This window comes from Stegostoma tigrinum, chromosome 1 (genome assembly GCF_030684315.1).
Source record: "Stegostoma tigrinum isolate sSteTig4 chromosome 1, sSteTig4.hap1, whole genome shotgun sequence".
Classification (NCBI taxonomy): domain Eukaryota; kingdom Metazoa; phylum Chordata; class Chondrichthyes; order Orectolobiformes; family Stegostomatidae; genus Stegostoma; species Stegostoma tigrinum.
In genome coordinates this window covers 162,838,309-162,854,442 of record NC_081354.1, presented here as the reverse complement: position 1 = coordinate 162,854,442, position 16,134 = coordinate 162,838,309, and the positions used below count along the sequence as shown (strand labels likewise).

The window sequence follows — 16,134 nt, the reverse complement described above, 5'->3', positions numbered from 1 at the left end:
TTTTTGCTGTTTTACTGTGCTCCCGGGTATACTGAAAAATAAACTTGCCCTCAATGTCTAGTGTATTTTCCCCTGACTTCTCGATGACCCCTCTCTCATTCAGTCCCACTCCCCCACCAAACTAGTTTAAACCTTCCCAGGTGACACTAGCAAATCTCCCCGTAAAGATATTGGAATTCCTCAGTTTCAAGTGCAAACCATCCCTCTTATATAGGTCACCCCTATCCCAGAAGGGATCCCAATGATCCAAGGACTGAAAACCCCACCCCTTACACCGGCTCCTGATCCACACATTCATCTGGCGTATCGTTTATATTTCAATCCTCAATAACATGTGGCAGTAGGAATTATCCAGAGATCTCTACGCTTGAGATTCTGCTTTTTACCTTCTTACCTAACTCCCTATACTCATTGAGCAGGACCCCATCCCTTTGTGTACATCGGTACAAATGACAAAAGTAGACAGTGACAACTGGCTCGACACCTTTCCCCCTTCAGATTCTTCTGCAGTTGCTCAGCTCCATCCTTGACCCTGGCATCCAGGAGGCAACACACCATCCTAGTGTCTACTGTTGCAGCCCCAGAATCTCCTGTCTGTCCGTCTGAGTCTTTGTTCTGTCTGATCCTCAGAGCCGGCCACAGCGCCATTGACTAGATTGCTGCTACTAACTCCTCAAAGGTCTTTCTCCTTCCTCCCTCATCAGTTTTTGTTGCTGCAGTGTTCCCCTGTGGCGAGTCCTTCAATATCTGCCTTACCTCTTCTGGTGGGCACCCAGTTACATGTAGCCTGCACTTAGGAGTGACCACTTCACTATTGTTCTTATCAATGGTGCTGTCTGCGCCCCAGATGATCCTGAGTGCACCCAGCTCCAACTCTCCTGTACAGTCTGTGAGGAGCTGCAGCCAGATGCAGTTCTCTCAGGTGTAGCCACTTCAGGTCTCCCTGATCTCCCACATCTACAAGAGGAGCATTGTCTGTGTCCTAACTGCCATCCTCACTCTTTCTCTCTACACTGAAAGCAAAGTTTAAGCCCTTATCTGTATCTCTGCTCAGCCTCCTCACACCAAAACCACTCCAGCAAAGGCTTTCACACTTCCATTGTAACACCGGCCCACTCTCTTAATGGCAGCTCCCTTGTACTCCTTTATCTTAGATAACAAGGATGAACACAGCAGGCCGAGGAGCGGGAAAGCTGATGTTTCGGGCCTAGACCCTTGCCAGTTATCCTCAGAATTTTTTTTGGACAAAGGAGAGAGGGTAGGTGGGAAACACCAATGTAATTTTCAAGTTTAACCACATCTTGACACCAGGTTATCTCTGACCTGCTATACAGTCATGATGACTGTGGCAATATCTCCCAGAGGTCCATTGTGATGACTGTCAGTTGCCCTGTGATTCAATGCTCTTCAATGCCATTTTGCAGAGGGTGTCCTGCAGAGATCTCCTCCACAGTTGTGATAACTGTGGCAGTCTCCCAGAATTCTGCTGTGATGGCCATTCACTTTATCTATTGGTTGTTCACTTTATCTATACCCCTCATGATTTTATAAACCCCTAAGCTTTATAAAACTTCTTATGCTCTGGTGAAAAATGTCCCAGCTGCATTCTCCTTTTAATGCAAACCCTCCAGACCCAGCAACACCCTAGTAAGTCTTTTCTGGATCTTTCAGTGGTATCGATAAGAGCTCTTTAACTTTCTGTCTGGACTGAAGGCAGGAGCATCCAGGATGTGGGGTCACCAAGTGGAGAGTTTGAATAGAAGAGAGGGATTAAATCAAATAAGTCTAATCGGAAGAACAGGCAGGGCCAGTTTAAGTGAGACTAGCAGTCTGAAGTGTGTTCATTTTATTGCAAGGAGTATTACAGGTAAAGCAGATAAGTTTAGAGCTTGGATTGGTAGATGGGACTACAATGTTGCAGCCGTTACAGAAACTTGGCTGAAAGAAGGGCAGGACTGGCAGCTCGCCATTGCATGTTTAGATGTTTCAGGCATAATAGACAGGAATATAAAAGGTGGTGTTGTCGATCAGAGACACTGAAGGATTCAGATACATTGTTCTTTGAAGGTTGCTTCACAAGTGGACAGAGTGGTGAAGGCATTTAGCATGCTTGCCTTTATTGCTTGGACCACTGAGTGTAGCAGTTAGGACATCATGTTGTGGTTGTACATGACATTTGATGAGACCATTTTTGGACTACTGTGTACAGTTCTGGTTGTCCTGCTACAGGAAGAGTATTATTAAAATGGAGAGTGTTCAGAAAGATTTACTAGGATGTTGATGGTATTGGTGAGGTTTGCGTTATAAGGAGAGGCTGGATAGGCTGAGACTTTGTCAGGAGGTTGAGGGGTAACCTTAGAGGTTTATAAAATTATGAGGGAAATGGATAGGGTGAACAGCCAAGTTCTTTTGCCCAGAGTAGGGGAGCCCAAAACTAGAGGGCATATGTTTTAAGGTGAGAGCAAAAAGATTTATAAGGGATCTGAGGGGCAACCTTTTCACACATATGTGGAATATGCTCATATGTGGAATGAACTGCCAGGGAAGTGGTAGATTCAGATACAATTACAAATTGAATTGAAAAGACATTTGGACAGGTACATGATTAGGAAAAGTTGAGAGGGATACAGGCCAAACACAGTTAAATGGGACTAGTTTAGTTTCGCAAACATGGTTGGCATGGACAAGTTGAACCAACATGTCTGTTTCTGTGCTGTGTGACTTGAAGAGCAGCTGGGGACAGTGCTTGGACCTCAGCAGTTGCAATCTATTGTAATGCTTTAGATAAGGGAACCAAGTGTAATGTAGCCAAGTTTGCTCCCTCTTAATGCTATGTGGGCAAGTAATCCATAAGCAAGAGGCTTGAGCATGATTTGGGAAAGCATGAAACTATTCACTTATTTTGAAGAATTGAAAGGTAAAATATTTTTGAAATGTTAGACGTAAATGATAGTACACAGAAGGATTTGTGGGCCCTTTATACATAAATTATAAAAGTTAACTCGCAGGTAATGTCATCAATTAGATACCAAATAATTCCCAAGCTGTTATTCCAAGATCTTTGGAGTATAAGAACAAGGAAGCCTTACTGCAGCTATGGAGGGCATTTGGTGAGACTTGCTTAGTCATTCTTAAGAGAGGATGTAATTGTCTTTGACGAGTTGCAGCAAAGTTTCTCTCATTGCTGTGCTGGAATGAGAGGAGTATGCTTAAAGAGATTAAGCAGAATGGGCCTATATTCTCTGATTTTACAAGAATGAGAAGTAATCTCCTTTTGAAATTATTTATAAAATGTACGTAGACAATTTGCCAGGCAAAGTTGAAAGTAGTTTTCTCTGAGCAGTTAAAAATTAGGGGAATTGCCAGGTAAGGAGTTAGACATTTAATTGTGAGATGGAGAGTAATTGTTTCACGGGAAAGTTATGAATTTTGGGAATTCTTTTAGAAAACCTTTGGCTGCCCACTCAATTAATATTTTCAAGATTTGGGGCAATTGAATTATTGGATTTTGAGGAACTCAAACAGTGTAAGGATCTGGTGAGAAAGTAGAGTTCAAGTAGAAGGCCAGACATCTAATTATGTTGCAGAGCAAGTAAAAGGGCCAAATGACATTGTCCAGGCCCTTTTCTTATACTCAATTGTTTTGCTGACATTACACTTCCAGGTATTTAACTTCATGATATTACTCTGCAATTTCCTTGATTGCCGAAATGCTTTTTTTCTAATCAGATCATCTCTTCTTTTCCCTACCTAAAGCTCTTTGTGACTGCTAACTTTGGAACGACATGGCTCAACCATACCGGCACCCACAGAGTATGATGGGGAGTTCCCGGCCACTGGCACATGAGTTACTTAATCCCATAACTATGAAACAAGTTCCTGAGATCCTTAGTATGACTAATAAGAAGAGTCAAAACGGTGACGTGGCTTCTGAGCGCTCAGTGCTAACTGACAAAGCTGTCACCCCGTTATCAGCTGCTCTTCAGGATGGTGTGATACACCGATTAAATGGACATGATGCAACTTCTGCTTACAGATCATCAGACAAATTAAAGGATTTGACTTCTCTTGTGTTAAATGGAGATTCCAGCGCATCAGATGTAGTTCAAGATTCACCATCCCAGCATGCTGTGTCTCCAGTTGAATGCTCCACAGAAAACAGAGGAAACAAAACACCACCCCGAACAACGCCTAAAAAGAGTGGCTCTCCAGAGATTAAGTTGAGGATTACTAAAACTTACTTGAATGGAAAACCACTTTTTGAATCCTCACTTTGTGGAGATCTGCAGATAGGTGACCCCGAGTCTGCACAGCAGGAAGAAGAAGAAAAGGAAGAAGACAAAGGAAAAGATAGAGAAAAAAGAAAAAGGAAGCGAAGTGTAAAGTATGATGCTCTACTTGAGCAAAGTCTGGCTCAAGTTAAGTTTGCGTCAAAGACATCTATTTCTCCTGAAGAACATGTAAAGGTGAGTGTCTATAATTTTTGTGGACATTATATAAGCGATTTATTGCGAGTTATCTCTGATTTTAAACTTATTGGAAGCTATGAGGTGATTTTTTTTAAAAAAAGTTTTGCCCGAAGAAGGACCGTGTTTGTAGCGCATGTTACCATCTGAAGAGTAGTTAAGCATAAGCTTTGTTTAGACACAACAAAGCTGTTAAGTTTGTTTTTCGGAGACCCTCATGAACTTGATACAATAGCAAGACACTGACCTGGCTACAAAAACACAATCCTTTATTATCAAGCAAGTACAAGCTGTGGAGGATCGCTGTACTCAACCTGGCACAGAGTGCTGAGTTCCATAAGCAATTTCTCCACTCTTTCCCCCGCCCCACCCCACAACCCCCCCGGAACAGCGGACAGTCCCTGCTTTTTATACTCTATGAATTGGCTGATACATAAAACAATTACTACACTTGAAACATAAAGAGAACAGGACACAGCATTGATCTTTCACAAAGTGACTGATAACGACAGGATGCGATTTCAAGCCATCGAAGTGTCTGGCTTGAGCAAAAGGTCACTGACCTGGCCACTTCAGTAGAGACAGAACTTTCATACCTTTACAGAAATTTCACCCCTTTACAGAATCACAGAAGTCTGACACCTTTACAAATGTTTCCCACCCAATCCTATTTGGGCAAGAAGTTTAGAACAGTTTCTACATATTCCTGTGCCAGAAGATAAGGAGCATAAAAATTAATGGATGTTATCCCATTAACATCTCAAAGTAGATCCCTGATTTACCAACACTTGAGCTTAAAAATGTGGGCTCATGCAGGGATGTAATTTTAAATATCCCATGTATGAGCAATTCCAGTATTTATGAATGGTTCCTCTCTGTTGTCTTGCATTGTGTTCTGACTTGTGTTCAAATTGATTTGTGTATGGTCTCCAGAATGGAACCTGTTTTGCAACCTAGGGACTGCCTGTCCACTGATTTCCATAATTTCTTTTACATATTGAATTGAAGGCTTTTGTTCAGATTTCATAAATCTCCCTTAGATGTTTTTCATGGTGCAGGATAATTCGTTGGATTGACGTGACAGCAGCTTACTTTGTTGCTATGTTGTTGTCATTAAGGAGGATGTGCTTGTCACTATCACTGCATTCATAATCCAGATGTTTAGGTGAATGGTCCAGGGGCATGGATTCAAACTCTTATCACATCAGCTGGTGAAATTTAAATTGAAACAATTCTGCAACTGGAAGATGGTCTCTGTAATGGTAGTCTTGAAATCATTGTCAGTTGTTCTATTAGTCGCCAGCTGGTTTAATCCTTTTAAGCAAGGAAATCTACCATCCTTAGCAGTCCAGCCTGCATGCTACTCTTGGCCCACAGCACTGTGAATGACTCTTAACTGCCCTCTGAAATGGCCTAGTAAGCTCCTCATTTCAAGGCCGATTAAGGATCGGGAGCAAGTAGTGTACTTGCCAACAATGCCCGTGTATCATGACAGACTAAAAAGTGGAAAAAGTAACAATGCATGCAATCCATTTTTATATCTCTAATAACTGCTTTTGTCTTTCTAAATGGCATCACAGGTCTGTTTTATTTTTTTTGTCACTGGCAGCATAAGAATTCCTTTGTTGTCCTGTTAGATGTTTGACACCAGGTTCTCTTATGTTGTTTGAGAGAATTCTCCTGCATGCTGGAAAAAGGCACATGTCAAGGAATATTTTTGTCTTGTATTTAGCAGAACAGTTTGCAAGAATACCAATTCAAGGGAACTGTTGACTTTTATCCACTATGAGGAAAGCTAACTGGTTGGCGAGTGGGCTGGAGTAGCAACATTATCATAGAGCATGTCTCTTTTAATGTTGACTACCACTTAACTCCTTTGCTTGTTTAAATTTTAAACCAGGCAGGATGACTGTATTGGTTAGACTGAGAAGTGAACTAGCAAATGTCTGCCACATGCGTTGTTGAGTTGAAACAGTCAGAGTGAGTATACAAGATAATGAAACGTGAGGCTGGATGAACACAGCAGGCCCAGCAGCATCTCAGGAGCACAAAAGCTGACGTTTCGGGCCTAGACCCTTCATCAGAGAGGGGGATGGGGTGAGGGTTCTGGAATAAATAGGGAGAGAGGGGGAGGCGGACCGAAGATGGAGAGAAAAGAAGATAGGTGGAGAGGAGAGTATAGGTGGGGAGGTAGGGAGGGGATAGGTCAGTCCAGGGAAGACAGACAGGTCAAGGAGGTGAGATGAGGTTAGTAGGTAGGAGATGGAGGTGAGGCAGGTGCTGAGGAAGGTGATGTGGCTGTGGTACCTGGTTTGCTTCAGGACATGGTCGAGCAGTTTCAAGGCCAAAGAGATTACAAGAGAGCTGCAATGGGAGAGAGATTCCCTGAGGAGGGTAACTTCTTCAGGTTAGGCATCCCTGGAAGAGGCTTCGCAGTGAGGTTAAAATTGTATCAGTGATAATGGGAACTGCAGATGCACTGATACAATTTTAACCTCACTGCGAAGCCTCTTCCAGGGATGCCTGACCTGAAGAAGTTACCCTCCGGACCAACCTCGGGGAATCTCTCTCCCATTGCAACTCTCTTGTACCACCTATCTTCTTTTCTCTCCATCTTCGGTCCGCCTCCCTCTCTCTCCCTATTTATTCCAGAACGCTCACCCCATCCCCTCTCTGATGAAGGGTCTAGGCCCGAAACGTCAGCTTTTATGCTCCTGAGATGCTGCTGGGCCTGCTGTGTTCATCCAGCCTCACATTTTATTATCTTGGATTCTGCAGCATCTGCAGTTCCCATTATCACAGTGAGTATACAGATTCTTTCTGTCTCTAAAGAGCAAGGTCCTCAGCAGGAATTTAAGTAGTTCCCAGTATGTGTAATTGTGTCATAGTTCAACCTCACTGATAGTATGAAATGGACTGTCAACTCGATTCGTTGCATGCTCAAGATTATCTGGCAAATGATGTCCAGTTGCAGAATCGCATCTAATATTGGACACTGTTGCAGAGCTTTGCAGTGCAGGCTGATGGGTATGTTGGTACCTTGCTTGTTGTGAATAACTGAAGATCTTTCAACACTTTCTGCTGGCCTTCGTCATGGAAGGCCTATTTACCTGGTATTTCACTCGCACTGAAATGTATATCCTATGACTCATCTTATTGATAGATTATTTGGCTTGATACAGACAGCAGCGGCCTGTTAGGATCCCTAGTAGTTCAGCTTTTACGTAGTTGTAGCATGAAACAGCAGATTTCACCTGTTCAAACTTCTGAAATGCCTTGCTTTACTCTTCAGTTAGACTGGATACTTCTAGGGCAAAGTGTGACCACCTTAGGGCTATTCATTTATTTGCATGATCTACATGGAGAGTGGATGGGATCAGGATAGCTCTATATTCAAGTTGAGATATTGGCCAGGGGTTCTCCTGCAACTGTCTTCCACAAACTTAGCGACATGTGCAAGTATATATGTTAGGATTCCAACTGTTATATGTGCTCTAAGACTTGCCTTGTCAGCAGCCTCTAAGTGAGGCCAGCGCTATTTGTTCACTGTACAAACCTGATGCTGAAATGGAGAACAAAAGGTCATTTTCAACTGGTGTTCTTCTGGGCTCAGTTTTGGTTCCCTTGTATTTTGTGGTATATATGAATGATTTACACGTTGGAGTCATGATTAGGAAATTTTCTGACAATTCAAAAGTTGACTGATGAATTGACAGTAAAGAGGATAGCTGTCAGCTGCCACAAGATATCAATGGTTGAACTGATCGTAGATTATAGAATTCATGCAGTGTGAAAACAGGCCCTCAGCCCAATAAGTCCACACCGACCATCAGAGCAACCCCCAGACCCATCCTCCTTCTACCCACCTAATCTACACATCCCCAAACACTGCAGGCAATTTAGCATGGCCAATCCATCTAGCCTGCACATCTTTGGACTTTGGGAGGAAACCCACACAGACTCTGGAAGAATGTGAAAATCCACACAGACAGTTGTCCGAGGGTGGAATTGAACCCAGGTCCCTGGTGCTGGGGTGCAGCAGTGCTAACCACTGTGCACCCTGTGTTGACAGAAAAGAGGCAAATGGAATTCAGTATGGCGATGTGAGATAATGCTTTTGGAGAAGACAGACAAAACAAGGGAATATGCATATGAGGGTAATGAGAAGAATGAAGGAAGTAAGTCACTCAGTGTATGTCAACAGGTTCTTGAAGGTGACCAGGAAGATAGACAAGGTAGTAAAGGAGGATGCTTGGCAAGTTATTGAATGCGTAGACCGAAATGTAATGCTGGATTTATAGCGGGTACTAGTCAGGCCACGGTTGGAGCATAATATATAGTTTTGGTCACCACATTACAGGAAGGACATAATTGATGTGGAGAAAGAAATGAGAGATTGTCATGAATGTTTCCAAAGTTTGAAAATTATATGAGAAAAGATTATGTCAGCTTGAGTTGTTTTTCTGAACATAAAGGTGGCTGAGGGGCAACTTAAGGTGCACAAAATAATCAAAGGCTTGGCTAGAACAGATAGGGAAGACTGCTTTCTCTCTTGGAGAGACCCAATTATCAGGGTGTGCAGAATGAACATAATTTGTGGAAAGTTTGGAAAAAGCATGAGGAAAAAATGTTTTCACTCTGATGTGAATGGATGAATTGAATTCCCTGCTCAGTTTGGTGGTTGAGGTCGAAATGCTCAACTGATTTAAAATGAACCTGGGACTGAACCTGAAGTGCTGTAACTTGCAAAGTCCAGACAGCAAGCTTGTAAGCGTGATTCAAGTTGGCGGCTAGTTTATTTCACCACCGTGAACACAGTATGTTAAATGTCCTCTTCCTGTGTTGTAAATGTTCTACTTTCTGTGCTGACAACCAATTTAGCCTTGCCTGTTGGGTTCAAGTGTTGTTCACTTGAATGTATTGACAGTGAAGTACACGGATACTTAGGGCTCAGTTTAAAGACAAATAAAGAACATAAATACACTGTGCCTTTTTACTGAATGAAATTAGCAGCAGCCAGTCACTGATTCATTCAACATAGCTTGTCTCTGAGCAATCAGAATCAACGTGCATGTTTTAAAATTCTAAGGCAGATACTTGGCAATTAACTGTCATTCAGCATCAGTGGATACCTCCCCAAATTGGTTCTCTTGCCAACCTCCCCTTCTGCAGTACAAACTTTTGGTTTTTCACCTTGAATTCGTATTCTTACAAATGTATTTTAGCACAATGTTCAAAGTTCCGTATTACAAACAGCTACCTAAAATTCCCATTGTTTGACACATGAAAATTTTTAAATAATTGTGCATGAGATGTTGAATTTGCATAGATTTACCAGGATAAGCTTCTAAGGAAGGGTTACCAGACCCAAAACATTAACTCTGATTTTTCTTCAAATGCTGCCAGACCTGCTGAGCTTTACCAGCAAATTGTTTAAGTTTTCTCGTCGTTCCTTTTAAAATGGAGTATCATTTTGAAACCATTTTCAAAATCAAAATGTCACAGAAACTTCATCTTGCTTCCTTTGATATTCCTGGAGCAGTTTTTTTAAAAGTATTGTACCAATCTCTTGCTTGTTTTGCATAGAAGGAAAAACATTCTATTATAAATTAATGTTATGTATTTGGATAAGGTCTTGCCTCTTGTGTGTTCGTAAATTCTAAACCAGAATTTTTTGTTTACTGTTCCAATCTTCAATACTTTTCTGTTAAACTTTAAAGTTAAGCAGTCTTTAAATAGTTTAATTAACTCAGTCTTAAGAAGCCTTTGGGGGAAGGATTCCAGATTTCTAATAGCAATTGAGGATAGAAATACTTTTGGGTTTTCACGCCTAAATTGCCTGCACCTAAAATGGAGCCAGAAACTAACAGTGAAGTCTTTAACAGAAGAATGGATCATTTTGAAAGAAGAAATGCTTCAGATACAGGCTAGGTACATGGAGAAAGGGCAAAAGATCAGATAATCAAACCCATTGCTCCTTGGGTGATGGGGGAGTTATAGGAAATAACTGGGGAAAAAAAAGCGTATGATGCATATCAGGCCAAATACAGCATGTTGAAATAACAGTTGGATCAGAAAGTATGACTGTGAAGAAAGAATGAAAGTAGAATGTATGCATAAAAGGAGACCAAAAAGTCTTCAACTGGTGTATATGCTATAAGTTATGATAAGATGTGTGGTGGATCCTGTAAGGAGCATAGAATTTGAAACGTGCTTAGAGGTGCAGGGTAGTGCTAGAATATTTGAATGCTTTTCATTTATGCTTAAGAAAGAGGAATCTGAAAAAATGGGTAGCGGTAATTGATAGACTGAAAACTGCTAGGGTCAATTTTTACTGGTAGGGTTATGAACAAAAGAACAATACAGCACAGGAATAGGCCCTTCAGCCGTCTGCGCCTATGCAAACACATTTGGCTCTTCCATACAAAAAATTTCTCTGCTTGCAGGATCCATACTCCTCTATTCCTTCCTATTCATGTATTTGTCAAGGTGTTTCTTGAGTGCTGCTATCGTGTCTACTTCCACCAACCACTGGCCGTGCGTTCCAGGCACTCACCACTCTGTGTGGAAAAACGTGCCTTGCACATGTCTTTTCAACTGCATCTATAGCGCTGCCACCTCCCCCGCCCAAAAACAATCTAAGAATCATTGTCACCTCAATACTTGACCCTTCCACCCATGGAAAAATGTCTTATTCTTTCCACTTTATCTATGCCCTTCACAATCTTTGAAATTCCAATCAAGTCGACCCTCAAGCTCCTGCATTCCAGTGGAAGCAGCCTAGTCTATCTATCCTTTCTTCATGGCTGAAATCCCCCATACCAAGCAACATCCTGCTAAACCTTTTTTGTACCCCCTCCAAAGCATCCACATCCTTCTGGTAGTGTGGTGACCAGAACTTTACATAATATCCCAGTGTGGCCTAACTAAAATTCTATAAAGCCGCAGCATTCCTTGCCTAGTGCCCCTTCCAATGAACGCAAGCATACCATAGGTGTTTTTTTTAAACTAACTAGCCTGCCTGCACTGCCATCTTAGGTGATCTGTAGACCTGCACTCCCAGATCCCGCTGTATATCAATACTCCTACGGGTTCTACCGTTCACTGTATAATTTCGACCTGTACTTGACTTTCCAAGTTGCATCACCTCACATTTTCCCAGATTAAACTCCATCTGCCATTTTTCAGTTTGTGCCTCCAACTGACCTATATCCTGCTGAATCCTTTGACAATCCTCCTCATTGTCTGCAATTCCACCAATCATTATATCATCCATTATGAGTTAGGTCCGACTATGCTTAGAAGAGAAGTTGACTGCTCTGGACTTAAGTTGCAAAAGGAAATCACGGTGGAGACAATAGGAGAACTTGCTATAACCTTCCACAAATATGAGCAAGAGGCGAGCATTGGATAGTTGACAAGTACAGACTTGTTAATTTCACATCATTTGTGAGTAAGGCATTGGAAAGATTTAAGTTCATTAAGACAGCCGCACAGATTTGGAAAAGTGCAGATTGTGCTCAACTAATCAGACAGGGAACTTGAATTAATCTTGAATTTTTTTACTCTAGGTGCTCACATGAGATTTCCAACACAGTTTGCTGAATTGTGACCAGAAGCAAAATGTTGATAATTTTTTCATTTTCTGATCGAGTGGTACCTGTTTTCATTCATAATTGTCCTTTAACACAATTGGAATCAACCATGTTGCTGTGGATTTGGAGCCATACATAGCTTTCACAGATGAAAGGGGAATAAGGAGAATTTAAATTATGATTGTATTTCCCTCCTAAGCCTGAGATAGCAAGGTTTTGTTTGATTTACTCCTATCACTTTTTACTCTAGACCCTTAATCAGCTGGAGCAAAATAAATTGTCCAAACCATGTTTTCCTGATTCCAATTTTTGGGGAAAATCCACAGCAAAAGCCTTGAGATTAAATCAGAGACATTACTAATTAACATTATTCAAAATATTATTCAAAAATATGAGGGAGTTGCTTCACTATGTCATTCATGCACTAAGTACTCAGGCAATTAAGGAAGACCAGACAGGAGAAAGGAGATAGGTTTAAAAATTACAAGTTACTTCACATGTTGGGCAACATGGTGGCTCAGTGGTTAGCACAGTTGCCTCACACCACCAGGGATCCAGGCTCAATTCCAACCTCTGGCAACTGTTTGTATGAAGTTTGCACATTCTCCCCATGTCTATGTGGGTTTCCTCCTGGTGCTGCACAATCCAAAGATGTGCAGGCTAGGTGGAGTGGTCATGCTGAATTGTCTGTAGTGTTCAGGGATGTGTAGATTAGAGGGGTTATAGGGAGATGAGGTTGGGTGGGATGGCCTGAGGGTCGGTGTGGACTTGTTGGGCTGAAGGGCCTGTTTCCACACTGTCGGGATTCTATGAATTCTGTGAAATTTCAGTATGTCTTCAAGAGGGTGGCACAGTGGCTCAGTGGTTAGCACTGCTGCCTCACGGCGCCAAGGACCTGGGTTTGATTCCAGCCTTGGGCGACTCTCTGTGGGGAGCCTTCTCCCCATGTCTGCATGGGTTTCTGCCGGGTGCACTAGTCTCCTCCTACAGTCCAAAGATATGCAAGTTAAGTGGATTGGCCTTGCTAAATTGTCCGTGATATTCAGAGATGTATAGATTAGGTGGGTTATCGTAGAATGGGTCTGGGTGGGATGCTCTGAGGGTCGGTGTGGACTTGTTGGGCCAAGGGCCTGTTTCCACACTGTAGCGACTCTATGGTCTACAACACTGGAACCTACCTGACAATGTGGAAAATTGCCCAGATACGTCCAAACTCAAAAAAGCAAGATATCTAGCCTATCCAATTACTGCCCCATCAGTCTACTGTTGATGATCATCAAAGTGATCGAAGGTGCCATCAACATTGTTGCCAAGCAATACTTGCTCAGCAATAACCTGCTGTCTGATATTCAGTTTGGATTCCGTTAGGGTCAGTCTGTTTCTGACCTCATACAGTCTTGGCATTCTCATGGAGAAAAGAGCTGAATTCCAGAGTTGACGAGAGAATGACTGTCTTTGCCATCAAAGCCGTGTTTGACCAAACTTGGCATTTAGAAGTCCTAGCCAAGCTAGAGTCTATGAGAATTGATAGAAATTCTTTGCCAGTTGGAGTCGCATCTGGTGCAAACGAAGATGGTTGTGGTTGTTGGAGGCTAGTCATCAGTTTCAGACATGAGAGGAAATAATGTTTTCTCAATCCATCACATACTTTTATGATCAAGAATGTTTCAATGAAATTCCACCTTGATGTGTGCTGTAATTGAGGATTGGCAGTCTGACAGAAGGCAGAGAGTTGGGATAAAAGGCTGTTTTTCGGAATGGCAACCAGTGACGAGTGGTGTCCCACAGGGTTCAGTGTTGGGACTGCAGCTGTTCACCTTATATATTAATGATCTGGATGAAGGGACTGGGGGCGTTCTGGCGAAATTTGCCGATGATACGAAGATAGGTGGACAGGCAGGTAGTACTGAGGAGGTGGGGAAGCTGCAGAAAGATTTAGACAGTTTAGGAGAGCAGTTCGGGAAATGGCTGATGAAATTCAATGAGAGTAAACGTGAGGTTTTGCACTTTGGAAAAAAGAATACCGGCATGGACTATTTTCTAAATTGTGAGAAAATTCGCAAAGCAGAAGTACAAAGGGATCTGGGAGTGTTGGTCCAGGATTCTCTAAAGCTTAATATGCAGGTAGAGCCCGTAATTAAGAAAGCGAATGTAATGTTGTCGTTTATCTCGAGGGTTGGAATATAAAAGCAGCGATGTGCTTCTGAGGCTTTATAAAGCTCTAGTTAGGCCCCATTTAGAATACTGTGTCCAGTTTTTGGCCCCACACCTCAGGAAGGACATACTAGCCCTGGAGCGTGTCCAGCGGCGATTCACACGGATGATCCCTGGAATTGTAGGTTTAGCGTACGATGAACAGCTAAGGATCCTGGGATTGTACTCATGAGAGTTTAGAAGGTTGAGTGGAGATCTAATAGAAACTTAGAAGATAATGTATGGTTTAGAAGGGCTGGACGCTAGGAAGTTGTTTCCGTTAGGCGTGGAGTCTCGGACCTGTGGGCACAGCCTTAAAATTAGAGGGGGTAAATTTAAAACTGAAATGAGATGACATTTCTTCAGCCAGAGAGTGGTGGGCTTGGGGAATTCATTGCCACGGAGTGCAGTGGAGGCCAGGACGTTGGATGCCTTCAAGACAGAGATCGACAAATTCTTGATCTCATAAGGAATCAAGGGCTACAGGGAGAATGCAGGGAAGTGGAGTTGAAATGCCCATCAGCCATGATTTAAATGGCGGAGTGGACTTGATGGGCCGAATAGCCTTACTTCCAATCCTACGTCTTATGGTAATCAAAAGATTATGAGCTGTGCGGCCTACGTGAATTTTGACTCTTGAAATCTAGTCTGATTAGGTAAATCGGTGTTGCATCCTCGCAAAAAATCCCTTCCTGAGGTGCAGTGCCCAAAACAGAACTCGCTATTCCAGATTAGGTCTGGCCACCCTTTAAACCAAAAGACTGCTTCGTAGTCCATCGTTTGAAATAAGTACTAATGAACACTTTGTACGTGTCCAGTACTGCTTCATGATTGTGGAAATTCAGATCTCTATTCATCTACAGTTCATCTTTTATGCCTATTTGGTGACTTTGCAGTTGCCAGATTGAGCAGTTAATCTGTTTGATCTCACTTTTAGATTTAAAATGTTGCCTGTTGACGAGTGTCATCTCCAGGTTCAGTCATTTCTTCCATGTAAGTTATTAATAAAAATAGTGCAAAGCTGAGACTGTAAGAATGAACCCTGGGGACACTAATTGTTTTAGTCTGTCACTCAGAGTAATACCATTTATGGCTAGACGTTTGTCAGATGAAAGTAATCGTAGGTAAGTGTGAAGTAATGTTTTTGTAGGAATAATTAAGAGCCGCAATACAAACTAAATACTAGAGTGGCACAAGAAGAGAGATGTTTGTATACACACTTGTGAAGGTAACAATTTAAGTTGGAAAAGCTGTTGGTGAGAAAACAGCACAGGGGATTTGTGACTTTTATAATTGGGGAAACAGCACGTGAAAACAAGGAAATTACACAAAATGTTTTAGGAAGAGTTTGTTAGGCCACTGGAGCATTGTTCTGGGTACCATGCTTTAGAAACCACTGTCAAGGCTCCAGAGGCCACATAAGTTTACTGAAGCTACCAGTAATCATAGAATCCCTACAGTATCGAAATAGGCCCTTAGTCCTAACAACTCCGCGTTGAACCTCATGGCATCCCACCCAGACCCGTCCCCCTGTAACCCACCTCATCTACACCTCCCTGAACACTACGGGCAATTTAGCATGGCCAATCCATCTAACCCGCACACCTTTGGACTATGGGAGGAAACCGGAGCACCCGGAGGAAATTCACGCAGAGAAGGGGAGAGCATGCAGACACCCCACAGACAGTTGCCCAAGGCTGGAATCGAGCCTGGGTTCCTGGCGGTGTGAGGCAGCAGTGCTAAATGGCTAACACAAGAATGGGAAGGTTAAGAATCAATTTGAAAAGTTCAAAATGAACAACTTGGAGTAAATAAGGAGAATTGTTTTCCAGGGAAGGCGGGTGTAAGAATTATACTGATAGGCAAAAGAATCAAAGGTG

At 42.4% G+C, this 16,134-nt stretch overlaps 1 protein-coding gene across 3 annotated transcripts in view; it reads left to right on the top strand.

The window, feature by feature from the left end:
- The window catches only part of nsd2 (nuclear receptor binding SET domain protein 2), a 144,622-nt gene that overhangs the window by 12,583 nt on the left and 115,905 nt on the right, over window positions 1-16,134 (top strand). For all 3 annotated transcript variants that reach the window (XM_048529530.2, XM_048529511.2, XM_048529519.2), the window contains exon 2: window positions 3,757-4,466. In XM_048529530.2, the coding sequence (XP_048385487.1) occupies window positions 3,786-4,466 (681 nt within the window). In that variant the 5' untranslated portion in view covers window positions 3,757-3,785. The remainder of the gene's footprint in view (window positions 1-3,756; window positions 4,467-16,134) is intronic.